The 26,905-nt window shown below is 39.0% G+C and overlaps 1 protein-coding gene across 2 annotated transcripts in view; it reads left to right on the forward strand.

The window, feature by feature from the left end:
- The window catches only part of ATRN (attractin), a 138,449-nt gene that overhangs the window by 88,081 nt on the left and 23,463 nt on the right, over window positions 1-26,905 (forward strand). For both annotated transcript variants that reach the window (XM_069496339.1, XM_069496340.1), the window contains exons 21-25: window positions 227-279; window positions 2,985-3,079; window positions 6,160-6,238; window positions 8,091-8,248; window positions 24,643-24,704. In XM_069496339.1, the coding sequence (XP_069352440.1) occupies window positions 227-279; window positions 2,985-3,079; window positions 6,160-6,238; window positions 8,091-8,248; window positions 24,643-24,704 (447 nt within the window). The remainder of the gene's footprint in view (window positions 1-226; window positions 280-2,984; window positions 3,080-6,159; window positions 6,239-8,090; window positions 8,249-24,642; window positions 24,705-26,905) is intronic.

The raw sequence follows: 26,905 nt of genomic DNA on the forward strand, positions 1-26,905 counted from the left end.
CTTGTCAGTTGTTCTCATATAGTTGGTGTGTGGACTGCCAAGCAGTCAGCATTGAAAGTTCACATGCTCTCTCCCTGGTCCACCTGAACTGAGTGACACTGGAGAATGCAATTAAATGACTCCAGTCTCTCTGCATTTTATATAAAAAGGATCTGCTTAGTTTTAAAATGAATGTAGATTCTGTTTTAAATAGCAGCGTAAAATAATTTTCATTTTTTCCCCCTAGATGTGAGGTAGAAAATCGATACCAGGGAAACCCTCTGAAAGGAACATGTTATTGTAAGTGTTTTTGCAATTCTTATTTCTAGAAGCAAAGTAGTCTAGTAGAACTTCACTGTTTTCTTAACATGGTTTGAGAATGGTAAGTGCTATTGGAATACAGCAACCGCCCACGGAAGTGTCCCCTGATGTGTTTATATTCTATTAAGTTTACTACATATATGAGTGCTTTTTTAAGCTGTTTAAGTTGTGGTCATGGTTGCTGTGAATATGTTTATGGCAGATAGGGGAGAAGACAGAGATAAGCAACTCTGGCTTTTCTTGTTTATATTCTCTTGATACCTCCATTTGGCATTACCTGGTTCATGCCATCATGTTTCATATTTTAAGATACACATCAAAAACAGAATTCTTAAAATATAATTGAAGTTTCATCATTCTCTCTAGAACCGATTTGTGTTAACCACCTTGGAATAAAAGGTGAATCTGGCAAGGTGACCAGGTTTTTGTGGGTAAATGCATTTTCTCCATTTAGAACAATCCACATGGTGGGCCCCATTATGGAACCAGAGAAATAGGAGTTAATGTTATGGATTGTCTGTTGTAATTATATACCTGCTATGCTGAGTTGAATAACATCCCCTCAAAATTCATGTCCACTTGGAACTGGTGAATATGACTTTATGTATATAAAACTTTTCAAAGAAGACAGGAGAAGAACTTTTGACCTTTTGTAGGAAAAAGAGTTCTTAGATATGATTCTAAAAACACAATTCATAAAAAGAATTGATTAATGAGACTTTATCAAAATTTAAAACTTGTATTTTTTTAAAAAACCATTAAAAAATAAACAAGCCACAGACTAAAGAAAATATTTGCAAATCATATATTTGATTCAGAGCTTGTATCCAGAATATATAAAGAACTCTTACAACTGAATGAGAAGACAATTCCAATTATTAACAGGCAAAGATTTGAATAGACATTTCACCAAAGAAGATATAGCAATGGCCAGTAAGCACATTAAAATATACTTAACGTCATTAGTCATTTTGGATAGGCGTATTAAAACCACAGTGAGATACAGCTGTAGGATGACTAGAATCAAAAGCTAATACCATGGCTTAATAGAAGACAATTGTAATCTCATGTCTGCTCCTGCGTTCAAACTGTTGCAATACGTCTCTTTGGTCAAATACATGAACAAAACCTGGCCCCACCAGACATGTAGTTGGAAAAAGGACAGAGTATTTTAATGGCCTTTTCAGATAACTATGGATGTTATCCTTTGATACCATACTAACACCGCACAACTGGTCATTTCTTAAAGGTTAGTTGAAATGTGGAAGTGGAAAACACATCAGTGAATGTTTTGTAATCTGGTACATTAAAATCTGTTTATCCTGTGAATAAAAAAAAGCCAACAGCAAGTTTTAGCTAGGATGTTGAGAAACTGGAACCTTCATGCATTGCTTGTGGCAATATAAAATGGTGTAGCCACATTGTAAAACCACTCAGCATTTTCTTAGACAGTTAAAAATAAACTTACCAATAACTTCCCATTTCTCCCTCCCTCTGCCCGCTGGCAACCACCATTATACTTCCCGCTTCTATGAATTTGAGTCTTATAGGCGCCTCATCTAAGTAGAACCATATTGTATTTGTCTTTTTATGACTGATTTATTTCACTTAGCATAATGTCTCAAGGTTCATTCATGTTGTAGCACATGTAAGAATTTCCTTCCTTTTTAAGGCTAAATCACTGTATGCACGTACCACATTTTGCTTATCCATTTATCTGTTGATGGACACTTGGGTTGCTTCTACCTTTTAGGTATTGTGAATACTGCTGCTATGAACATGGGCATACAATTATCTGTTTGGGTCCCTGCTTTCAATTCATTTGGGTATATACCCAGAAGTGTAATTGCAGGATTATGTCATAATTCTATTTTTCGTTTGTTGAGGAACTACCATACCGTTTTCCACAGCAGCTGCACTATTTTACATTCCTACCAACACTGCACAGGATTCCAATTTTTCTACATCCTCACCTCATTTGTTATTTACTAGTTTTTTGATAGTAGCCATCCTAATGGGTGTGAAATGATATCGCATTGTGGTTTTGATTTGCATTTCCCTAATGCTCAGTGATATTGAGTAGTTTTCATATGCTTTTTGGCCATTTGTATATCTTCTTTGGAAAAAAAAATCTATTTAAGTCCTTTGCCCATTTTTAATCAGGTTGGTTTTTGTTCTTGAATTGTATATTAAGACTTTTTTAAATTAAGTTATGGCAACTTTGGCCAGTAAGCTCTCTTTCAAGCTATGTTTTTTTACTGCATCACATTCGTCTTTGAGTGCTTTCTTCCTTTCTGGAATAAGATAACTAAGGCTTATATTCCTTGCCCTAGACCTAGAATCAACCATATTTCCATGGAGTCCTAGTTTCTGTTACACCATTAAATTATATCTTTGTTTCCTTAAGGAAAACTTAACATGTAACATATGTTCAGCTAATACTTGCAAGGGAGTTAATTTGCAGCATAAAATCTCAGCCAGGGCCATGATATAAGGAGGGTTTAGTTAACCCAAATAAAATGATACTGCCCATAGACTTGATTTTCTTTGAAAAACCTAGGTATAAATGAGTCAAAGTGCTTTTCTGGTTATTGAATTTATGAGAAAAGCAGTCTGTATCTCTAGAGACCTGTTCTATTTTTTTTTTTTTCAATTTTTAAATATGCATTTCTTTCTTTCCATAGATACTCTTCTTATTGACTATCAGTTCACTTTTAGCCTGTCCCAGGAAGATGACCGCTATTACACAGCCATCAATTTTGTGGCTACTCCTGATGAAGTAAGATTTTTTAAAGTTTTCCTATTTCATTTTGAATTTGTTTGGATCTTTTTCTTGGTCATTATGGGTAGAAGTACTGCCTTAGCAGTTGTCTCCAGAATGGAATACACAGGATGATCTCTAGGGGTGCAGGAAAGAAATGTTAGAATCTCCATTTTGTTTCCTTTCCATCTAAAAGGCAAGAGTGGTGTTGATAAGATTTACCAGGATCTGAGACACGGACTGACATTGATTCCACACACACTTGGTTTGCATGCCTGCCCATCACAGCCCCGCCATAGAGAAAGGGAGAGGACATTGCAAGCGGAGCTCCACCATCAGAGGGCAGATGGCAGGGCCTAGATTTACTCCCTCAAAACTGACCAGAGGCTTAAAAAGCACCTGCAAAGACATTGTCGATTGAAATGCCAGCGATGTGAGCACAAGCAGACAGCAAGGGAGGTGGCAGAAGTGACACCTGTGCTTCTAGAATGAGTTCTTAGCCTCATTAGGAGGTAAAACAGCAGAGGGTTAGCTGAGTCCAACAAGAGGTTGTCCAGGAATAATTTAAATTGTTAAAGCAACTATTTGAAATGTAGATTTATATCACTGTCCTTAATGGTGAAGCCCAACCTGCCACAAGGTATCACCTAGTAGTAGAAGGAAGTCACCACAGCATGACATTTAAAAATAAAGCATCCGGGCATGAAGACACACCTTTACAGTTTCTTCAGTGAGATACAAAGTCATTCAATACCCACTCCAGTGCTTAAAGAAATTTTACTAAATTTACTAAAATTATTTAGGAGCCTCCTTGGAGGTTTCTTACTTCTCATCAGCATATACAAAGCCATTTACCATTATAAAATTTCACTCACAATAAAAGTGACAAATAACATGGAAAGCAATATGGCAGTAAGCCAAAGTGTATTCCTTTGTTGACAAATATTATCAATAAACATTGCTAAATGTTTTTAAAAAGTAGTATTTATTTATTTATTTTTTTTATTTTATTTTATTTTTTTTTTGAGACAGAGTCTCACTCTGTTGCCCGGGCTAGAGTGAGTGCCGTGGCGTCAGCCTAGCTCACAGCAACCTCAAACTCCTGGGCTCAAGCGATCCTCCTGCCTCAGCCTCCCGAGTAGCTGGGACTACAGGCATGCACCACCATGCCCGGCTAATTTTTTGTATATATATATTTTAGTTGTCCATATAATTTCTTTCTATTTTTAGTAGAGACGGGGTCTCACTCTTGCTCAGGCTGGTCTTGAACTCCTGACCTCGAGCGATCCACCCGCCTCGGCCTCCCAGAGTGCTAGGATTACAGGCGTGAGCCACCGCGCCCGGCCTTAAAAAGTAGTAGAACAAAGTCCATGGTGTGATATATCTACTACACAATTAAGTGAAAGTAGAGTTAGTGTTTAATACTCCATTTCAATGATAAAATTAAGAAAAGATGTACTAGAGACGATACATTCCCGAGAGTGAATGGCTTTTTAAGTAAAGATAATAAATGACTTCAAATGAAAATATTTTATGGAAAAACTGCGTTAGGTGTATCAGTTGAGTGGGTGTGTTAACTGGAATTTTTTTGAAAAGATTTTATGATAAGGGTACAGCAAAAGTACCACACATGAAATTTATTCACTGCCTCATTCATGAGCAAATGGTTGAAGTGCTCAAAGTCTTTCAGGATGTAATTGATGTTAATTTTATTTTTAAAAATAAATAAATATATTAGAATCTTTGTAATGTTTAACAAGTTGGGAAGTGACTATGCAGGGCAGACTGTAGGACTTGAATATGCTCAGATTTTGGTATGAGGGGGAGAAGGGGTGGCGTTTAGAACCAATTGCCCATGTGTACCCAGGGATGACTATAATTGTTAGTTGTGCGCTGCCAACAAATGTTAAATATAAGCAAACACTTGAGCTGTTCTTTCAAGACAAACGTAAAGTTTTATCAATAAATGAGAAGGTTAACTGCTTTGTGAGAGAAACTTTTGGTTTGGAGATTATACTTTGGAAATGTAGCCCTTGTTGTGACTTTGTGATGTAAAAACTATCACAACAACACCCTAAAAGTCTTGATTTTTCTAACCTGTTTCAAGATCTTTTAAAATGAATTTTGGGATAATTGGATCCGTATGTAAAATATAAAATACAACATTGATTAGTTTGCCAAAATAATTGTTTGCCCCTAAAGTAAATTAGACTAGCCCTTTGAATTGCTATGTCTTTAAGAGCTAAACAAGGTTTTCAAAGCTAAGAAAGCATATTCAGTCATATTTCACTTGAAATAATATTTTTAGTGAGAGAAAAATGTTTTTCAAATCATGAATGAATATAATCAAATTATTTTTAAGATTTAGTTTATTTCAGCTTCATATGCATTTTTTAACCGTTTCTGGTTTTGGAGAAACTTTACATTGTATATAATCTATGAGTTTAGAAGTACGTGGGTTTAAGTTATAAATAAATATAGATTGGGGCACATGATCAAGTGTTTTATTAATAAGAATGAGCTCCAGACATTTAGAAATAGCTGCCCAATGAACGCTTAGGGGGCTGATTCTGATAACATAGATCAGAAGATGTAAATCCAGGGCTGGGTGTGGTGGCTCATGCCTATAATCCCAGCACTTTGGGTGGCCTAGGCAGGAGGATTGCTTGAGCCCAGGAGTTCAAGACCAGCCTAGGCAATATAGCGAGACCCCTCTTTGCAAAAATTTAAAAAATTAGCCGGGCGTGCCTATAGTCCTAGGTACTTGGGAGGCTGAGGCAGGAAGATCACTTGAGCCCAGGAGTTTGAGACCAGCCTGGGCAACATAGTGAGTCCTTGTCTCTAATTTAAAAAAAAAAAAAAAAAAAAAAAAACTAGCTGGGTGTGGTGGCATACACCTGTAGTCTCAACTATCCAGGAGGCTGAGGCAGGAGGATCACTTGAGCCCAGGAGTTGGAGGTTGCAGTGAGCTATAATGATGCCACTGCACTCTAGCCGGGGTGACAGAGCGAGACTTTGTCTCAAAAAAAGTAAATAAAATAAGATAAAGTCTGAAAACTATTATAATTAATTTTCTAATTATTTACACCTCTCATCAGCAAAACAGGGATTTGGACATGTTCATCAATGCCTCCAAAAACTTCAACCTCAACATCACCTGGGCTGCCAGCTTCTCAGGTAATGACACACCTAGAGAAGACCCTCCAAGTGGAGGTAATAGAGTAAAAAATGTAACATAGGAATTGAGAAAGGGGCTCTGGAGACAGACAGATTGGTTTGAAACCCACCTTTTACTATTACTTATTGGCTATGAGACCTTGGGCAAGTACTTAAACCCCTCTCTAGACTTTAGGATTATTCAACTGTAGAGTGAGGATAACAATATTTACCTCCTAGAATTGTTGTGTAGATTAAATTAGGTTATGCCTGCCAGAGCTCACCAAGGTGTCAGGCTCTGCATGGTTACAGCCCCTACCCTACTGCTACCACTTGTACCCTTGCTGTAGCCACTGCTATTATCGTCTGCATCCGTGCTTAAGGAGCAAAAAAATTCAAATGACTCAGAGTTTCAAGAAATGAAGACATTTTAAACCAAGTAAGATTTTAGTAGGTATATAGAAATGTACTTTGGGAATTAAATCAAGCTCTGAAATTATAGCTTTAGCTATCCTGTTTGTCTTACTGTAATTCACTGAAGATCTGCTGGGTAGAAAATCTACTGAAGAAATAAAGGATGACCTTGATGTAGTGGTTAAGACAGATAACCATTACTTGACAACTCAACAGATAGATCTAATTTGAATTCTGCTTCTTATTTACTTGCACTTTTGGGCAAGTTACTCAAGCTTTCTGAGCCAGTTTCCTCATGTGTGAAGTGGGATAGTAAAAACACCTAGCTACGTAGAGTGTTGCAAGGATTAAATGAGATAATAAATGAATTACTCAAAGTAATGCATGAAACATGGTAAACTCTCCTGAAACAAGGTAAATTCTCACTAAATGGTAGCCATGTTTTATCATCGTTATTACTGTTGCAATACTAATGTTTTTTGTCAACACAAACCAATTAGACAGGTGCAAAATAAGAATATTGCTTTTTGATGCCATTTTATGTTTTATGTTTATCTTGTCTTCAAAGACTGTGTAGAATTCAGAAGTTCAGAAACTTGAAATGAGGAGAGATTTTTAAGAAAAAGTCCAATTATCAGAGTATTTTTCTAGAGAAAGGCAATGTCTCTGAGCATGTGAAAGATTTGCAATGGATGTCTCACTAAAGATATTATAGTCTGGGCTCTAGTCACAGGATCTAACTCAGATGTGGAAAAAGAGTCCATTTCATGAGTCTTTATAGACACTCGAATTCCTGGCTGAGGGAAAATATGGAATGTTGAAAGACTATCTGGGAATAGGTAGAGTTATACCAGATTGGGGGACTTTAATACAGTTGTAGCTGGTGGTAGAAGGGGGGATTGAGTGACCCCTGGAGCCCCTTCCTCCCTATTCCTGTTAAGACTTGAGGCCACTGCTGGATAGGATGTGAGGGGTGAATGAGTGTCCCTGTGGGAGTCTGGAGCATTGTCAAGATTTGTAAAAGAGAAATGCACAGGAATTGAAGTGTTATGGGCAGAGTGAATGCCAGTGTTTGTTAATAGGATTCTAGTGGTATCTCTGTTTAACCTGTTTCAGTGGGATGACCAAAGGGGAGTCACAGGGGTTCCTGGTAAAACCATTCTGGTTAGGGGCACAGGCTGTGTGTCATCCTGCCCAGCTTTAGGTCCCAGCTCCATTTCTTGCTGGCTGTGTGACCTAAGGCAAGTTAATTAGTTTCTCTGAAACTTAGTTTCCTAACCTGTAACTGAGGATAATAATAGCATTGTTGTGAGGATTCAGTGAGATTGAGCTCTTGAAGGCTGTTCTTGGAAGACAGTAAGAATTCAGTAAATGCTAACTATTATCCTTATTATTAATGAGGGCAGATTTGGTTTTAAAAAAAAATGTCTCTTCTGTATCATTCTTTTCTTTCTAACAGCTGGAACCCAGGCTGGAGAAGAGATGCCTGTTGTTTCAAAAACCAACATTAAGGAATACAAAGATAGCTTCTCTAATGAGAAGTTTGATTTTCGCAACCACCCAAATATCACATTCTTTGTTTATGTCAGTAATTTCACCTGGCCCATCAAAATTCAGGTAAGAAGTGCTTTTTGGTCTCATACCTGCAAAGATGGTGAAATCTCTGTAGTGAACACTAAATTCACTAATTTGGAACCTGTAGTGAATGTAATGTGCAATTTTGCTTTGCCTTTGTGACATCTATGGCAAAGGAATGCTAAGCACATGCAACTGTAAAGAAGATTGTATTGGGGGTGGTTTATATCACTTCTGAAGGAAATTTATAAGCACTTTTGAAAGCAAGTTGACATATAACAAATTTGGTAATTATAAACGTATTCATTTCTTCATTGAGCACTTGCCATGTAAAACCCTGTAGGGATACAGAAAGTGCTCAATTCTGGAAAGAGTAAGGTGGGTATAAATGAAACTAATACACGTATAACCAGCGAAAGCCAGGGTGTGGGCGTATGAGAAGATCCCAAAAGTGCTGTGAGAGTTTAGAGGAGGGTAAATGGGGTGTAATGGAAGGCAGTGTGGGGTTATGTTGAGGAATGTGGGCCTTGTAGTAAGATAGACGTAGGTTGATTCCTGGCTCTTATATAAATCATGTAGCCTCTCCAAGTCTCAGATTCTCTGTGCATATGACACAAAAGGGTAGTTGTAAGGGGTCCTGTTGCTGCTGCAGCCCCTGCTGTTGTCAGCCTGCTCCTTTCCTCTCTTCCCACAGGGCCAGTGCACTGCCTCTTGTCCAAGACCCACAGCCCTGTTTGAGCTTTTTACACTTGTGTCCTCTGAGGCCTTGCCTCAATACTTCCCACTTCCTTCTTCCTTCCCTTTGGGTGAATTTGGAGGTCAGGGATGGGCGGGCTTTCAGGGACTGGTTCACCATTAGCTGCGGAGTTGTGGTCACTGGACTGGGCTCTTGCCATTTGCCCACTTTCAGAAACATGATCAACTTCTGAAGTGAGTCATCACTAATCAGTTAGAATGCCCTGGAACTGTGACTAAAGAACAGTAAATCTTCTCCTTCCTGGAATGTGGAGGACAAGAACTATGTTGTACTTTTTTCTCACCACCCTCTCTCTCCTTTTCCTGTCTCCATGGTCTACAAATTTGTTAATCCTCTAAATCAGCTTTTTTCCCTTTGTTTTACACACACTCTGCTTCCTCCTCAGCCAGTCTTCTTGTAAGCGTAGGCCACACTGTCTATTCTTATTTCCTCTTATCTGGTCACACATCAGCCCACAACAGTCTGGCTTCTTCCCTCACCACATCCTGAAGTCACCCTGTCATAGTGGACTCCAGTGACTGGATTCTTCAGTCCCCTTCTTCTCATTGCATGACTTGAGTCACTGTCTTTCTTGCTTTCCCGATTTTTCTTTCCCTGATTCTCTGGCCAGTCTTTTTAAGGAATCTTCTTTCTTAAACACTTGGCTTGCTTAGAATTCAGGCCTGGTCCTCCTGTTCTCTGTTCTCTCCACACAGTTTCCCTGGTTAATCCCATCCCACTTGTAGGACTTGTGGTACCACATCTTTGTTGGTGATTCTCAGTGCTCTGTCTCCAGACCTTTATACTCGGTTGGTGCCTAGACATCTTTACCTGGATACTCACAAGCTCCCTGCACTTGGTGCCTAGTCCTTCTTGTGACCTTAGCCCCAAACTCCTGTGCTTCCTCTCAGTGAACAGCACCACCATTCACCATATTGCAAAAGCCAGGGCCTAGAAATCATTTACATTCCTGGGATAAACCCAACTTGGGCATTATGTATTATTTCCTTACTTTACATATTACTGGGTTCAGTTTGCTAATAATTTGGCTAGAGTTTTTTATCTGTTTCATGAGTGAGAATATCTGATAATTTTCCCTTCCTATCCTTGTTATGATTTTGATATTAAGGTTAAAATAGGGCACGGTGGGTTGCACTGATAGTCTCAGCTACACAGGAAGCTGAGGTAGGGGGATCACTTGAGCCCAGGAGTTCAAGGCCAGCCTCGGTAGCATAGTGAGACCCCATCTCAAAACAAAAAAAAAGTTAATAACAAGGTTAAAATAACATTTAATAATTATAATTTGAGCAGTTTTCTCTCTTTCTCATCTCTGGAAATTAGAATTACCTAAACCTTGAGTACTTGGTAGCTCTCTCCTGTAAAATTAATCATTAGATTTTAGTGTTTTATTTGTGGAGATATTTTTTAGCTGTTGGTTCAACTTATTTAATAGTTATAGGGTATTTTGAATTTCCTGTTTCTATTTGAGTCACTTTTGATCTTTTCTTGGATATTAATTTATATCATGTTTTCAAATATTTTTAATTGTATTATTTTTTATTGATAATAATTGGTGCATATATATGGGATACATTTGACATTTTGATACATGCATGCAATGTGTAATGATCAAATCAGGATAATTAGGATATCCATCACCTCAAGCATTTATCATTTCTTTGTATTGGGAGCATTTCAAATCTTCTCTTCTAGCTATTTCGAAATATACAATAAATTATTGTTAATTACAGCCACGCTGTGCTATCTAACACTAGAACTTATTCCTTCTATCTAACTGTATTTTTGTACACATTAACCAATGTCTTTTTATCTGCCCCTCACCCTTCCAACCTCCACCATTCTACCCTCTGCTTCCATAAGATCAACTTTTTTGGCACCCACATGAGAGTGAGAACATACAATATTTGTCTTTCTGTGCCTGGTTTATTTCATTTAACATAATGACCTCCACTTCCATCCATGTTGCTGCAAATGATAAGGTTTTATTCTTTTTTTTATAGCTGAGTAATATTTTATTGTGCGTATATACTACATTTTCTTTATCCATTCATCTGTTGATGGACACTTAGGTTGATTCCATATCTTCACTACTGTGAATAGTGCTGCAGTGAACATGGGCGTGCATATTATCTCTTTGATATGCTGGCTTCCTTTCTCGTGGACATATGCCCAGCAGTAGGATTGCTGGATCATGTGGTAGCTCTATTTTTAGTTTTTTGAGGAACCTCCATACTGTTTGTCGTAATAGCTGTACTAATTTACATTCCCACCAACAGTGTACTAGCATTTCCCTTTCTTTGCATTCTCGCCAGCATCTGTTATTTTTGTCTTTTTGATAATACCCATTTTAACTGGAGTAAAATAATATCTCATTGTGATTTTGATTTGCATTTCCCTGATGATTAGTGATATTGAGAATCTTTTCATATGCCTGTTGGCCATTTGTATGTCTTCTTTTGAGAAATGTCTATTCAGATCATTTGCCCATTTTTAAATAGGATTATTTGGGTTTTTTTGCTATTGAGTTGCTTGAGTTCCTTATATATTCTGGTTATTAATCCCTTGTCAGATGGGTAGTTTACAAATATTTTTTCCCATTCTGTGTTTTGTCTCTTTGTTGATTATTTCCTTTGCTGTGCTGAAGCTTTTTAGCTTGATGAAATCCCATTTATTTGTTTTTGTTTTGGTTGCCTGTGCTTTTTAAGGTCTTAACACAAAAAAAATTTTTGCCCAGAACAACGTCCTGGAGCATTTCCCCAGTGTTTTCTTCTAGTAGTTTTATAGTTTCAGGTCTTGGATTTAAGTCTTTAATACATTTTTACTTGGTTTTTGTATATGTTGAGAGATAGGAATCTAGTTGTATTCCATATGTAACCCTTTTTTGTATTCCAATGTTCGTAACATCATTATTTATAATAGCCATAGGTGGAAACAACCCAAATATCTATCAGTGGATGGATGGATAGACAAAATGTGGTATATTTGTACACTGAAATATTATTTAGCCTTAAAAAGGGATGAAATTCTGATATGTGCTACAATACAGGTAAACCTTGAAAACATTAAGTGAGATAAGTCATTCACAAAAGGACAAATGTTTGTTTCCACTTACTTTAAATATCTAGAGTACACAAATTCATAGAAAGTAGATTAGAGGTTACCAATGGATCAGGGATGCAGGAAATTGGGAGTTACTGCTTCATAGCTATTACAGAGTTTCTGTTTGGGGTGATGAAAAAACCTTTCAAAGTGATAGTGATGATGGTTACACAACAATTGTGAATGTAGTTATTGCCATTGAATTGTATCTTTAAAAAATGGTTAAAATAGGCCTGGTGTGGTGGCTCAGGCCTGTAATCCTAGCACTTTGGGAGCCCGAGGTGGGAGGATCACTTGAGGCCAGGAGTTCAAGACCAGCCTGAGTGAGAGCGAGACCCCATCTCTACTAAAAACAGAAAAATTAGCCAGGCATGGTGGCACACACCTGTAGTCCTAGCCATTCAGGAGGCTGAGGCAAGAGGATCACTTGAGCCCAGGAGTTTGAGGTTACAGTGAGCTATGACAAGGCCACTGCACTCTAGCCTGAGCAACAGAGCAAGACCCTGTCTCAAAAAAAAAGGTTAAAATAGTTAATTTTTACGTTGTATGTATCTTGCTACAGTGAAAAGAAGTGTTAAAAAATCACAGCAAGGTGGTTTTGTAGATATAGACAAGCTTATTCTAAAATTTATATGAAAAGGCAAAGGTTCTAGAATAGCTGTAACAATTTTGAAAAAGAGGAATAAAATGAAGGAATCCCTGTACCCAGTGTTAAGGCTTACTCTTTAGGTTAGGTACAGTAATCAAGACATTGTGGTTATTGGTAGAATGATAGACACATATGGATCAATGGGATAGGTTGATCTATGGAACCCAGAAATAGAACCACATAGATATGTCCAGCTGATTTTGACAAAGTTACAAAGGCAATTCATTAGAGGAAGGATAGCCTTTTCAACAAATAGTGCTAGAGCAATTGCATAATTATTATTCATATGCAAATAAATGAATTTCAACCTAAACTTCACATCTTATGCAAAAATTAACTCGATCACAGATTTAAATGCAAAACATAAAACTGTGACACTCTTAGAAAAAAATATAGGAGAAAATCTTTACATTCTAGGGCTAAGCAAAAAGATTTTAGATTTGATACCAAAAACATGATCATCCATAAAAGGAAAAATTAATAATTGGACCACATTAAAATCAAAAATTTTTGCTCTGTAAAAAACCCTAAGAGGTTGAAAAGACAAGCTATGACGTGGTGGGAGAGAATACTTGCAAAACATTTCTGACAGAGCACTTGTATCTAGAATATAAGAACTCTCAAAACTCAACAGCAAAGAAAGAAATAATCCAATTAGAAAATGGGCGAAAATAATGAAAAGATATTTCACCAAAGAGGATGTACCTATGGCAAATAACCACATAAAAGATGTTCAGCATCGGTAACCATTAGAGAAATGCAAATTAAAACCACAATGAGATACCACCACACACCTATCAAAATGACTAAAAGTAAAAATAGTAATAGCAACAAATGCTTGAGAGGATAGGAAGAAATTGTATCACTCATACACTGCTGATAGGAATGTAAGATAGTACAGCCACTCTGGAAGATAGTTTGGCATTTTCTTATGAAACTAAATTTGTACTTACTATACAACCCAGCAATTATATTCTGGGGCATATATCCCAGGAAAGTGAAAAAAATGTTCACACAAATGCCTGTACACCAATGTTTATAGCATCTGTGCAGCAATCAGTATTGCAGCTTTATTCATAATAGCTAAAACCCCAAATAGTCCTCAACAGGTGAATGGTTAAATAAACTGTACTGCATATACATCATGCAATAATATGCAATGGTAAAAAGAAATGAACTGTTGATACGACAACTACAGTAAATCCTGAGGAAATTTTGCTAATTAAAAAAAAAAATCTTAGAAATTTACATACAGCATGATTCCATTTATATAACATTTGAAAATAAAAATTTTATATATGTACATATACATAGTATATGTACTGAAGCTTCCAATTTCTCTGATGACTTCTGACTCTGACCTCTAGACCCCCTTTTAAAAGGGTTTGTCTTGTTGGGCACAGTGGCACATGCCTGTAGTCTCAGCTACTCAGGAGGCTGAGGCAGGAGGATTGCTTGAACCCATGAGTTCAAGTCCAGTCTGGGCAACAGAGTGAGACTCCATCTCTAAAAAATAAAAGTTAAAGGACTCATCTGATTAGGTCAGGCCCACCCATACGGGGAAGGGTAATATACAGGGTGTGCACACCTGAGGGTAACTCTTAGGGGCATCTTAGAATTCTCCCTGCCATAGGCTGCATTTGGAGTAGAGCTATCCCAGCTTTAGGTTTTTCTCTGGACCCAGGAAGGTTGAACTATAGGCTGCGTCCAGTGAATACAGTTTAAATTTGGTAACGTCCCTGACACTATACATAAAGTTACAGATCACATACATTTGTTAAATTGTTTTTATGTAAAACATTTGATTCAGATTCTAGTAAATAAAGTTTATTGACTTAAGTTGAGATTATTTTCATACTGACATACCTCATAATATTCTGAATCCAATTGAACATCAAGCTTTGTTGCTTAAAAACGATTAATATTTTTAAGAATCTTAGTGAGTATCTTGACTTATGCTGCTGCTGTTTTTCCCAGTTGGAAAGAGGGCTCTGCGCGTATAAGCAGGCTTTTGTGCTGGAGATAGCCGTGCTGTTGCCAATGCTGAGTTCTAGTTTTTTTCCTCCCAGCGCCCCATTGCTCCACCCTCTGAAAGTCCCTGACATGGTTTTAGAACTTTCCTTCTAGAGGGAGTTCTTCCCCACACTTAACTTAGAAGAAGTAATAATTTTAAGTTTAAGAACCAAAGAGATGTTGATCTTCTCCCTGAGTTTTTGGTGCTCCTTACCTGGGCTGCATCACTAACTTGAATAAGACCCACTTAATGAAAACTGCCTTTGAGGAGCACTTGCGAAAATAAACGGTGGCACACTCACCATTTAGTTTGCCAGGCTTTCCTTGAAAAAGCAGGTAAGTTCTATTGAAAATGTGTCTTTTTGGTCTTTGGTACAAATGACTGCAGTATTCACAAACAGTGTGAACCGGACCTTTGGTGTCATGTGTTCTCCGTGTCCTCACATGAGCCCGGTGGACGCTGGTTCTCTCTGCCCTGGGTACAGTGTCTGGCTGTGTGCCAGGTGGGGGGCTGCTCTCCTGGGTACCTGCATCATGTTCTCAACAAAGGGGGCTGCATGTTTCTTTGTTGTTCTTTTTCAAACCCTAGAGCCTGAGCTTTTCTAGGTGTAGTATGGCTCTTAAACACACACACACACATTTAGCAACTGTACAAATTCAGTAAAAATGGAGAGACTTATTTAAGAGAGAAAGCAGGGAAATGTCTAAATGGTGCAGCGTAGATCATTCAGTTAAATTTCAGTATGACTTTCAGTGCAGGCAAAGCCTTTTTGCCTTCGATTCTCATTTTTTAGAGCGAAGTAACTACGGAAATGTAATTCTCTACTCGGAAATTCGTATAAACATTGGTGCTTTAAAAATGGTAATGCTAAACTCAAGTTCCTTCACCCTGAACCGATCTCAGGATTCTTTTCCATAATTAGGAACAGATCAAAACCTATAACTGCTAACTGAGGGAATTTGAAACTAACTATAAAAATCTTTGTATATGCAGTTAAAACAAACAAATAAGCAAAACACCCAGACTGAAAAGGCCTGTGTGTAGGAGGGTGGTGGGTATGTTGGGGCCAGTTGTGCCTGTTTTCTGGTCGGTTGTTCCTGTGGGTAAGCACCCTTCCCTCAGCCCCTGCTTTCTGAAAGCTGTCCTGCTTGTTCTCCCCAGTACGCAGGGGCTCAGCTGGCTTCAGCCATGCCCATAATTTGGGAGGGTAGGTATTCAAGATAGAAAATGGATGTGCAGACGTTGTGTGTGAGGCGGGAAGGTGGGTTAGTGGGACTGGGGTTCTGGCTTGTTACTGACTCTGCAACAGAGGTTGTTATTGTAATGTGGAACTAATATTTAAGCCTCTCCACGCTGGGTGTTTCATCTGCTATTTTATGTAAGAGACCAGTGTTCACAAGTGAAGGCAACATAGAATTTGTATTGAGAACTGGGAATTCATTTAGATTTTAGAGTTATGTTTATGGGTGCTAACGGGATTGCTGTACTGAGCAAGGAATGTGGGAAACTTTTGTTCACTCAGATGTACTTTTTTGCTAATAACAGCTTTATTAAAATATAATTCACATACCATACAATTCACCCATTTAAAGTGCACAATTCAATGGCTTTTATTATAGTCACAGAGTTGTGCAGCCATCACCACAATCAATTTTAGAATATTTTCATCACCCCCAAAAGAAGCCTATTAGGAGTCACTCCGTATTCCTCCCTCCCCTGGCAACCACCAGTGTGTACTTCCTGTCTCTATGGATTTGCCTATTCTGGACATTTTATTTAAATTGAATCACATAATATGTGGTCCTTTGTGACTGGCTTCTTTCACTTAGCATACTGTTTTCAAGGTTCATCCATGTTTAGTATGTTGCAGTACTTCATTCCTTGTTATAGCTGAATAATACCACATTGTGTGTGTAATATATTTTGTTTCTCCATCTGTCGGTGAATACTGGGGTTGTTTTCAATCTTTGGCTATTACAAATAATGCCAGATATACTTTTAATGTTTATGTTTATTTTATAATGTTTATCCATACCTCCTGGTGTTAGATATCTGTACTTTAAGAGTTTTAAGAATTACAAAGCCATGAAATACATTTAGAATTAAACTGCACTTAAGTCTTTCTTAGTTTCAAACTACATTTATGGTTCTTGTACAACCTTATGGTTTTCTTCATCAAGAAAAATCCATTATTCCGTCTTCTTGAAGGTCTCCTTTTCTGCTTTTCACATGTGGCTTTGGCTGTTTCTTCTCAGCTCTTTAATGCCATTGTTCCCTCAGGCTTCATCTGCACCCTTTCTCCTTGGACAGTCTCATCCATGCCACCTGGGAACACCACCTATGGCTGGATGGGTAAATCTTTGTCTCTAGCTGACCTTTCTCCTGTGATCACCATAGCTGGGAACCTACTATATTTCCTTAAAATTCACTCACTCAGCAAACTTTCTGGCCCAGAGCAGTAGCCATGTCCACGAGTGGACATCAAGAGCCTCTGTCAGATACTAGGTGTTGGAGGTGTGCCCATGTGATCCTGGGAGCCATGAGAAGGGAGGGGAGCACCTGTGTCACCTGAGTCCAAGTGAGGAGAGGCCACACCAGAGCTGAGTCCTATGGAGCTGAGTCGGGGCTGGGGGTATGTGTGGTGGGGAAAGGGAATAACCAGTCACTTTCAGGAACTACCAGGAGTTTAGCTGAGCCGAGTGATGTGGCTTGTGAGCAAGGAGCTAGAGAGCAAGGGTGGGGCTCTCACAAAGAGACTGGGGGTTTCAGCTGAGGGGTATGAACTATAGCCTGAAAACCACTGGGAGTCCCTGAAATGTTTTAGGCTCAGAAGTAACCAAAGATCACTGTTTTAGAAAGACCCCTCTGGCAGCAATCGGAGTGTGGATTGGAAAAAGCCAGGCCTGAATCAGGAATCCAGGTGGAATTCTTGTGTAGTAACCCGGAGGAAGGGTCCTTCTGATGACACACAGCCTATAGCAACTTCCTTTCCTCACCTGTGCCTCCGCAGCCATACACTTGTCAGTATGCTCACTATATAAAGATTCCTTAAGGGGTACAACCATATTTTGTATTTCATTGTCCTCAGTGTCATGTGTAGTGTTAATCAGTTGAAGACACTCCATAAATGCATGTTGGATGGGTGGACAGTTGTCAGTATGAGGGCTTTAGCGTAGGTTTCAGAACCTTCTTCTTTTTTGCAACTTTTGTAACTCTTATAAAGATGCTGACAGCTTTTTCTGATATTGCCAGAACAATTGCTGACCAGTACTATGGGGTGTCTGAGGTTGGAGACCCAGAATTTGTCATCCCAGTCTACACAATGTGGCATTAGGAGATTGAATTGTTCTTGGTTGGAATTTTGTCCAGAGAATTAGGAGGTAGAAGAAAAGGGAGGGATGAGGACACAAACATCCATTTTACAAGGAGGGTAGGTAGAGGTACTATTTGTATTGGAATAGCTGAGAGTGAAATGATGGGAGGTTGTGGGGAAAGTGCGTGGAGTGCAGATGAAATAAGATTGCCCTGAGCTGATAATTACTGAAACTGGATGATGAGCACTTGGGTTCCTTATACTATTCTCTGTACTTTTTTAAAAGTTTAAAATTTTCATAATGAAAAAAGATAATACAGGTGACAGAACAAGAAATAAAGGTTATGAGTGTATTATATCACCTCCTAAGAATAGCCACGAGAATATGCCTGTGCTGGGCCTACAGCTGGAACTGACCTCTGCTCTCCTTTTCAGGAAGCACACAGCATTGTACTGGGTTCGGCTGGTTATTAGCCACTGGTGGGCAGTTTCTAGAGCAAGGGCAAAAGCCCCTCTCCCTCAGCCCAGCCCACCCCACCCCACCCTGGTGAGAACAACAAAGGGAGCTTCCCGGAGGCGGAGGCCCTACTGCCTCTACTCCTGAGCAGAGGTGCACCAGAGGTCTGAGGGCTCCTCCCTGCGGGGCAGTGAGGCCTCAGAAGCTGCCCTCCAGTGGGCCGTGGCTGCACTGTCTCCTGCTCCTGCTGCTGTTTGTGGGTAACAGCACATCCTCTCCCATATCCCAGGGTGTTATACCCATTTCTTATTTCTGTTGGCATCTTTCCATCACCCTCACCCTCAGGATAGTGCTGATGGCCTAAACCATCTTCTGTTGTGGTAGGAAGTCAGTAAGAGCTGCCTAAAATGGATAGATCAAGAAATAACAATAAAACATAAGTGATAAAAAGGCAACTCCCAGAAGAACTGAAAAGCAACCTAGTTAAAGATGGGGGCCTAATCATTGCTTTTCATGATTAGCAATGATCTTTCAATGATCTCTCGCTCTCTTTTGGTTCTTTTTGATATTTCAATTAAGCATGTAGTTCTCTAATGATTTCTAAATTATTAATACATGTGATCAAATGGAATAGGAATTCTGGAGAGTGGTAAAAAGGAAGGGCTAGAAAAGTTCAGGAAGGCAAGCACAGAGCGGTATTGAGGTGGGAGGGTGGCAGTGGACAGATGGGCAGTGTTAGCCTGCATGGCAGCAGTGAGCGGCTCAGTGGTATTAACTGGCCTGAGGCTGTGACCAGAGCTTGGGTATACAGTGTCTGTGCCAGCACAAACCAGCGTTAGGTGGGTGGTGTGTGAGACCAGGTGGTGGTCACTGGGATGCAGTCCAGGGCTGTGGTCTCAACATAGAGTTTCATATAGAAATTGGGGTTTTTTCCTAAAAAAAGAAAGAAAGAAAAAGTTGTTTTGTGTCACAGCAAAACTCAAGGAAAGAAGACTCAGGTTAGAATATACTGAGCCCCATTGCTCATAGACTCTTCCATCCATCCTTGGTTAAGCCGAGGCCTGAGTGGAAAGGCTGTTGGCAGACAGGTCTGAGCTCTTATGGGAGGAATCAGTCCTCTCCTGGCTCCTAGCCTTGCAGTATCCAAAACTGTGGCAAGATTGGTATGCCAGATGAGGAGTCCAGATGGCAGCCACGGCCACTTAGGATCTCTCTGGTCCTGATGAGAGGGATGAGGGCCCCTGGTCTGGGGTGGGCCCCCAGTCTTGGTGGAGCTACTAGCCTTAGGAGGCCATGGGAGCCCCTACAAGATCATGCCAGGTGCACATACCTTGGGTTTTCTCATAGCCTAGCAGGTGCTGTGTTGAAGCGGGAAGGCTTCACCTCACAGGATGGCCAGCTGTCCTTCCCATCCTCTCCCTGTCTCTCGTGCTTGTAGCAATGAAGTTCTTGGTGGAGAAGATAAAGGCAAATTAGAGGTTCTTTCTTCTGTCTTTTCAAACCTTCTATACTGAACAACGGTCTTTCCCTAGTCATTCAATACCTATTCATTCATCCAAGCTTTTGAGTACCTACTTTGTGGATGGCACATAGTAGATGCAAAAATACAAATGCTTTTGAAAAAGAAAGCATTTGTTGGGTGGTAGTTGAGTATAAGAAATGTCATATTTTCTTATTTTTATAGTAAGCTTGGGCTCAGGATCTACCCACCATGCATGATGAGAAACTCTTTCTCAGCCTGTTTTCATAGATGCCCATTCCCTTCTCTCAGGGACATACGGAGACCTCAGGGCCTCCGGGATTTGGGGAAGGCCCTCTGGTCTCATCGTCATTCACTGACTGCTGCTGCTCCCTGTGCCCTGGCCCCTCACTCTCATATGTGATGGGCATGGACACGGAATAATCCCTGAGGCTCTGGAGCCTCCTTAGGCCCACCATGCAGACACCCCATGTTCCCAGGCACTTTCACAGTGCTGAAACATCCTCTGCATTCCCTCCCTTTCCCGGTACAAGTTAATTTCATTTGGGGTTTTAACCTTCCAAGTAAAGATGGGGATTTTTTTTCAGTGCAGTTCCTGAAATGCTGAAGAAATTGTTCTGGGGAAGGGGCAGAGGAGGACACTTTTTAATAATTCCCAATTTCAGAGTTTCCTGAAGTTCAGCCTGTGGACACTAGCATCAAAATCACCTGGGGAGCTTAAAGATCCAGAAGTAGGGTTAGGCTTGGGGTTCTGACTTTGTTGTAAGATCTCCAGGGTTTGGGAACCATGGCCTAGTTCTCGGAATACAGAGGTGTATCTGCTTTTGTGTGGGAGGTCAAGAATTACCTTTTCATTCATTCTCCTATAACTAAAAAGTCAGAAATTGGTGTATTCATGACAGAAGAATACAGGAATCCTCTGCTCCAGGATGTCGCTGTGTACACAGCCATAGAGTAAGTGGAATATGATTATCACATGTCCTGAAAGGGAAGCAGGTAAGTGATGAGAGAGCGGTGAGGAGAACGAGCCAATTCCCAGGGGGTAAAGGGGACAGCTGGATGAGGGGGCCAGTGGTTGTGCTGAGGCGTGAAAGACAAGGAGGACCCCAATGCAGACAGGCAGAGAGGTCCAGTGACCATCTGGTATCCAGTAGGGTAGTATAGTGACCTGAAAACACTTGTTTGGCTTAAGCACAAAATTAGTGCTTGGGGAAGTGCAGGTCCACAGTATCCTACCCAAAACCCTGGAGCTAGTCGAGCTTCTGAGTTTGGAGTTTTTCAGAATTTATGAATGCATCAGAGGGCCCACAGAGCAGACACACTCTAATCAACATGCTGATGAGAGCTGAGTTGGAATCAGGTTGTGGAAATGTAGAGGGACATATATTTTAGATTTCTGGAGTGTGGAGAGTGTTACCTGCTGTTTGGAAAGGGAAAAGAATGACATTGCGAGTTGTATTTATAAGTTGTAATTAGATTTTCTTCTTTGTATTAAAATAGATTTTAGTGTAGGAAATCCTCATTATCTTCAGTATCTGAAAGGCCCCCAAATCCATTTCAACGTTTTCATAATAAATCTTGAAAGAAAGGTTTGATTGGGATATTATCTTGAAAATGAAACCAAAAAATATGAACAATTTATTTTAATTTTATAGTTAATAAAATTTAAATTATGGATGCAACCCTGAGCCAGTTCTTAAAAAAAAGTCAATCAGGTCTTAAGTTTTGGGAGAAAGAGAGGTCATTATTTTTCCAATTATGTCATTTATTCAGCAAATTTTTATTGAGGACCTATTACATGGTGGTCATCGCTTTAGGCACTGGAGATATAGTAGTCAGTATGGTAGGGTAAAGTCCCTGTCCTAAGTCCTTACAGATCTTATTTCCCATAAATAAATGCACAGATAGGGCTGTGGATTAAATAGAGCAAGATAAGCAGATAGGGTGTGGCTGCACTTGTGCATATGATGCCCAGGGATGTGATGTCTCCATCATGGAGTCCTTCGCTTCAGACTTGGCTTCACAGCAGGATTTAAACAGCAATAGTCAGGGGCCTTGTCAGTTTTCCCAGGGTCTTCTCTTAATCCTGTTAAGAGTATTATAAAGCACTTATTACATCTTCATCCTTTACCCCTTCTTCTGTTGATAATTGATGGGCTAGACATTCCAAGTCTTCCTTTGTCATTAGTTTTGTGTGAGCAGTTCTGTAACAGCACTTTCACTAAAAATCTTGTCTTTTGCAAGATTGATTTTACAGGTGGTTTGCATTGTCTGACATGAGCTGAGACAGCCCAATGTATGCTTGCTATCAAATTTATGCTTTTTACACTGGGTAATTTTTAGTAGTACTCCCCTTCACTCTCAGAAGTGCTCAGTTTACACAGTATGTTCACGTTATCAGTCAAAGATTGACCAACAAAAACTGATACAATCGGTGGGGTATTAAGCAGGACTAGATGTTTCTATGTGGTCAGTGCATTTATAAACATGTTATGACTTTTGCTTCTCTGCTCAACCTTGTAATTGTGGTGACTTAGATGATAAAAATTCAACAAAAGAGTCTTGGGTACCATCCACACTGGGGCCAATTTATATGAAGTTCTTGATAATTATGAATTGGACATGGATACGGTGCAGTCCTGCTTCAGCAAGAAATCAGGATAATGGTTGGTAATCCCACACAGGGGGCAGCTGCCCTGAGGAATGTTGCATGGCACAGGGCACATGGACAACATATAGGTCCTCTAAAGGAGCTAGCATCCAGAGATTTTTGGCATCCAGCAATGAGTAAAAGTATCTCATGGGTTTCTTTAAGTGTAAACCCTGAAGACACACTAATGTTTTAAAAGATTAAAATCTAAACAGAGCAAGGGTAGACTCTAACCTGTTTCCTCCTCCCTCTTTATGTGTTGTCACTTGGAATCTTCATTCCCTAAGATTGAATAACCTTGTTTATATAATTATTTTCCAATCTTATTTTAAAACTTTTTTTTTTTTTTTTTTTTTGAGACAGAGTCTCAATTTGTTGCCCAGGCTAGAGTGAGTGCCGTGGCGTCAGCCTAGCTCACAGCAACCTCAAATTCCTGAGCTCAAGGGATCCTCCTGTCTCAGCCTCCCGAGTAGTTGGGACTACAGGCATGCACCACCATGCCCGGCTAATTTTTTTCGATATATATATTTTTAGCTGTCCATATGATTTCTTTCTATTTTTTTAGTAGAGATGGGGTCTCGCTCTTGCTCAGGCTGGTCTCGAACTCCTGAGCTCAAACGATCCGCCCACCTCGGCCTCCCAGAGTGCTAGGATTACAGGCGTGAGCCACCGCGCCCGGCCATTTTAAAACTTTTATGTGAAGACCGTGGCTCATATCCTGCTGCTTTCCTTCTCTCATGGAGCTAGAACCAGTTATTGTAATAAATGACAGAAAAGAAGAGAAAGTGGGTTTCTCTTTAGTATATGAAATCTCTGTAACTTTGTATTTTTGATTATAAATTGTGGCTAAACAGAAGACACAAAAAACTTCAAATTCCATGCCCCAAAATATTTTATGACCTGAATAGGTAGTATTGGAACTTTATTTATGGAATATCAAAAAGAAAATAAGACCGTCAAAAAAGCAAACAGTTAAAGTCTCCCTTTTGCCTCATTCTCAGAGGGGTTAGGTGGGATTAGGAAATAAGATGCTAATCATTTACTGTCCTGATTCTTATCATACTTATTTTTGGTACTGAGACAATTACCATCTTGTTCAATAATTGTTTCATTTATAGTACCATTGTTTCTCCAAAGAGGGCCAAGTTCTCGTAAAAAAAAAAAAAAATCAGGGAATAAAAAATCTGGCTAGTACTATGTATATTGTAGGTAATATTAAGGACACAATTCTCATATTAAATCAATTCTGAGATATACATTTTTTCATATTCTAGTATCTCTGAAATCACAGTGCATCTTACAGTCAATGATTTAAAAAGCATTGTGTCATAGTTTAATTGACAGTGTTTTTTCTTAATAGTACACAAAATAATACCCCATTTAGGCAGTGGTGTCTAAAGTTGATTAAATATTTTGGGGGTTTTTTATATTTGTGGTATAAAGACTATTATAATAAATACAATTATTTAAGTTCCAACTGATGACATACTGTCAGATGGTATTCAGTGTAGCAAAACTTGAGGCATGATATTTTTTAAAAAGACAGTATCTTGAAGTGAGTACACGTTGAATACATAAATGTTGAAGAAATGAAAGGCACAAGGTGAGGCTGCCCACCTTGAACTAGATCTAAGAATTGGTGTTTGAAGCACAAGGAAAGCAATGTGTCTGGGTGCAGGCACAGGGAGGGAGCAGGCAGATTAACTCACCTGCCATCAGGGCTTTAATGTAGGAGTGCAAGGGGTCTTCAGGGTCAGCCTGAAAGAGCTTCAGATCTGATGTGAAGTGCAGAGGGAGGCTGCAGTAGGTTATTGCTAAAACCTCAGAATATTACTTTGGGGATGGCAACTAAACAATAATGAAAAAACTGAAAAGTGAGACACTTTTCCTTAAGTGAAAAAAGTTTCATAAATTGCTCTTGTAAAACATGAAATCTGTCTTTCAGCTTAGCTCTTGAAACAAGAAGGCTGAGTCAGTGATGCTGTTTATAATCATACTACCTGTTTTTCCATCACAGATTGCCTTCTCCCAACACAGCAATTTTATGGACCTGGTACAGTTCTTTGTGACGTTCTTCAGGTAATTTTGCTTATACACATTATATCTGTTCTTTTGATTTAGGGCCTTATTAATTCCATTAATGGAGTATCAGCTCATACAAGGTGAAAGAATAATTCTGTTTCCACAACAGATCGAATTTATATGTGTTCTTGAAAAGTTCCATGTCAGTTACAGTAATATAAATTTAATCTAACCTGGTAAAATGAAAACATTGGTTTGTATGTTCTGGCTCTTGCAGGGGGCAGCTTTGCATGTACCCTATACTAAGTTGTAGATAATTTGGCTCTTCATGTGGGGAGAATTTTGGACTAAAACAACATTTAATTAATAATGGTTACTGATGTGAGCTACATATCTGCTTGTTCTTGTTCAAGAGATGATTCTGGTTATTATCCAAAGTTTTAAAGCTAAAAGTGATTTCTTTTAGTCCCCTGGGATTTTCTCTTTTATTTGCATAGGTTTTTTTTCTTAGTTTAATTTTATTTTTATAAAAAAAGTACAAATAATTGACAAAGACAAAAAAGTGCTACAGTTTTTATAATAGAAAGCAGCAACAGCCTGCCTCATACCTTCCCACCCCCACTTCTCCCCAGTTTAAATTGTTTTAGTTGTTTTTTACTTCTGTATGCTTATGCTAATTCTTGACTTTTCAGTTATCTTTTGGAGTTCTATTATAGGAGATTAGGATATACTGCCTTATATTGCCTTACTCAGCAACCCCCCAAAAGCATACAACAGTCCCTTCCTCCCATTCATTTAATCAGGTATGTCACATGCTCGGCTAGATCAGTGATCCCTATTTATGTTATTAAGCCCATTAAGACTCCTACTCACAGCTGAATTGCACCATATTTATTCTTCTCCGTTTTTTGGATGGAGGGATCATTCTTTGCTTATCCTAAATGTAATATTTGCCATGTTTTGGTTTTTTAACTATTCGATTTTTCTGTGTACCTACCCCTGCATTATCACTACACTCTAACAGAACTGAAAAATCTCTCAATTTGGTCAAACACAGGCAGGTACTCTCTTGGTTTTAATTTCTCTGGGAGATGTCTGCCCTAGAACCCTCCAGCCTCCTGCTCCCAAGTGCATTAGTTGTTCTCAAGGCCTGCTGCACAGCCGTCATCTTGGGAATTTCTTTTGCCTTCCTCCCGTATTGAAGTCTCTGTTTCCCAGATCCCATGTCTTCATTTTCCTATATATTGTATGCTCTACTTTTACTGGAGCACGTTCTTCAGGAGGTTTATGAGAAAAGATGTCCAGGAGGTAACTTTTCTGTGAGCTTTCTTGACTGAAAATGTCTTTATTTTACCCTCACAATTTGATTGAAAGTATGAATATAGAATTCTAAGTTTGAAATCCTTTTCCGTTGGAATTTAGATGGCATTGTGCTATTTCTTCTAGCTTCCAGTATAATATTTAGAAGGCTAATGCCATTATAATTCCCACTCCTTGTATAAGATCTATTTTCTCTCTTTAAAAAAATTATATTGAAGTATAATATAAAGTTACAGAACTGTTCACAAATCCTAATAAGTGTGTAGCTCCATGTAGTATCACAAATTGAACATGCTTATGTGTAGCCACTACCCAGAACAAGAAACATCACATTATTAATACTCTAGAAGCTCCTCAGTCACTGCTCCTCGCCTGTTCCCCAAAGGTGCCATTTACCTGACTTCTCAAATCATACATTGCATTTGCCTGTTTTAAAAATTTATAATAAATTAAGTCACAACAAAAAATTTTAAATGATTTGAACTGATTGATAAAGAAAATATTAAAAACTTTTGGGAAGCAGTTAAAGTTGTACTTAGAGGATACAGTTTTAAATCTGTGGTTCTCAACCTTAACTGTACCTAAAATCAGTTGGGGAGCTTTTGATGTCCAAGCCACATCCCAGGCCAATTATATATTAGAATCTCCAGGAGTGGGACCCACGCATGGGAAAGCTCCCCAGGTGATTCCAATGTGCAATTAAAGCTGGAAATCGCTGCTTTAAAAGCATATATTAGAAAAGAAAAAACATTGCTCTCAATAAATCAGGAAAATAACTGCTAACTAAATCTAAAGATAGAAGTAGAAAGAAGTAAAGAATAGAAATAAGCATAAAAATTAATGATCTAGGGGAAAGAAATATAGTAAAGAGGAATTTAAAAACCACAAATTGAATCTTTGAAAAGAATAAGAATAATAATCACCTCTGGCAGGACTAA

The sequence above is a fragment of the Eulemur rufifrons genome, chromosome 20, assembly GCF_041146395.1.
Source record: "Eulemur rufifrons isolate Redbay chromosome 20, OSU_ERuf_1, whole genome shotgun sequence".
Classification (NCBI taxonomy): Eukaryota; Metazoa; Chordata; class Mammalia; order Primates; family Lemuridae; genus Eulemur; species Eulemur rufifrons.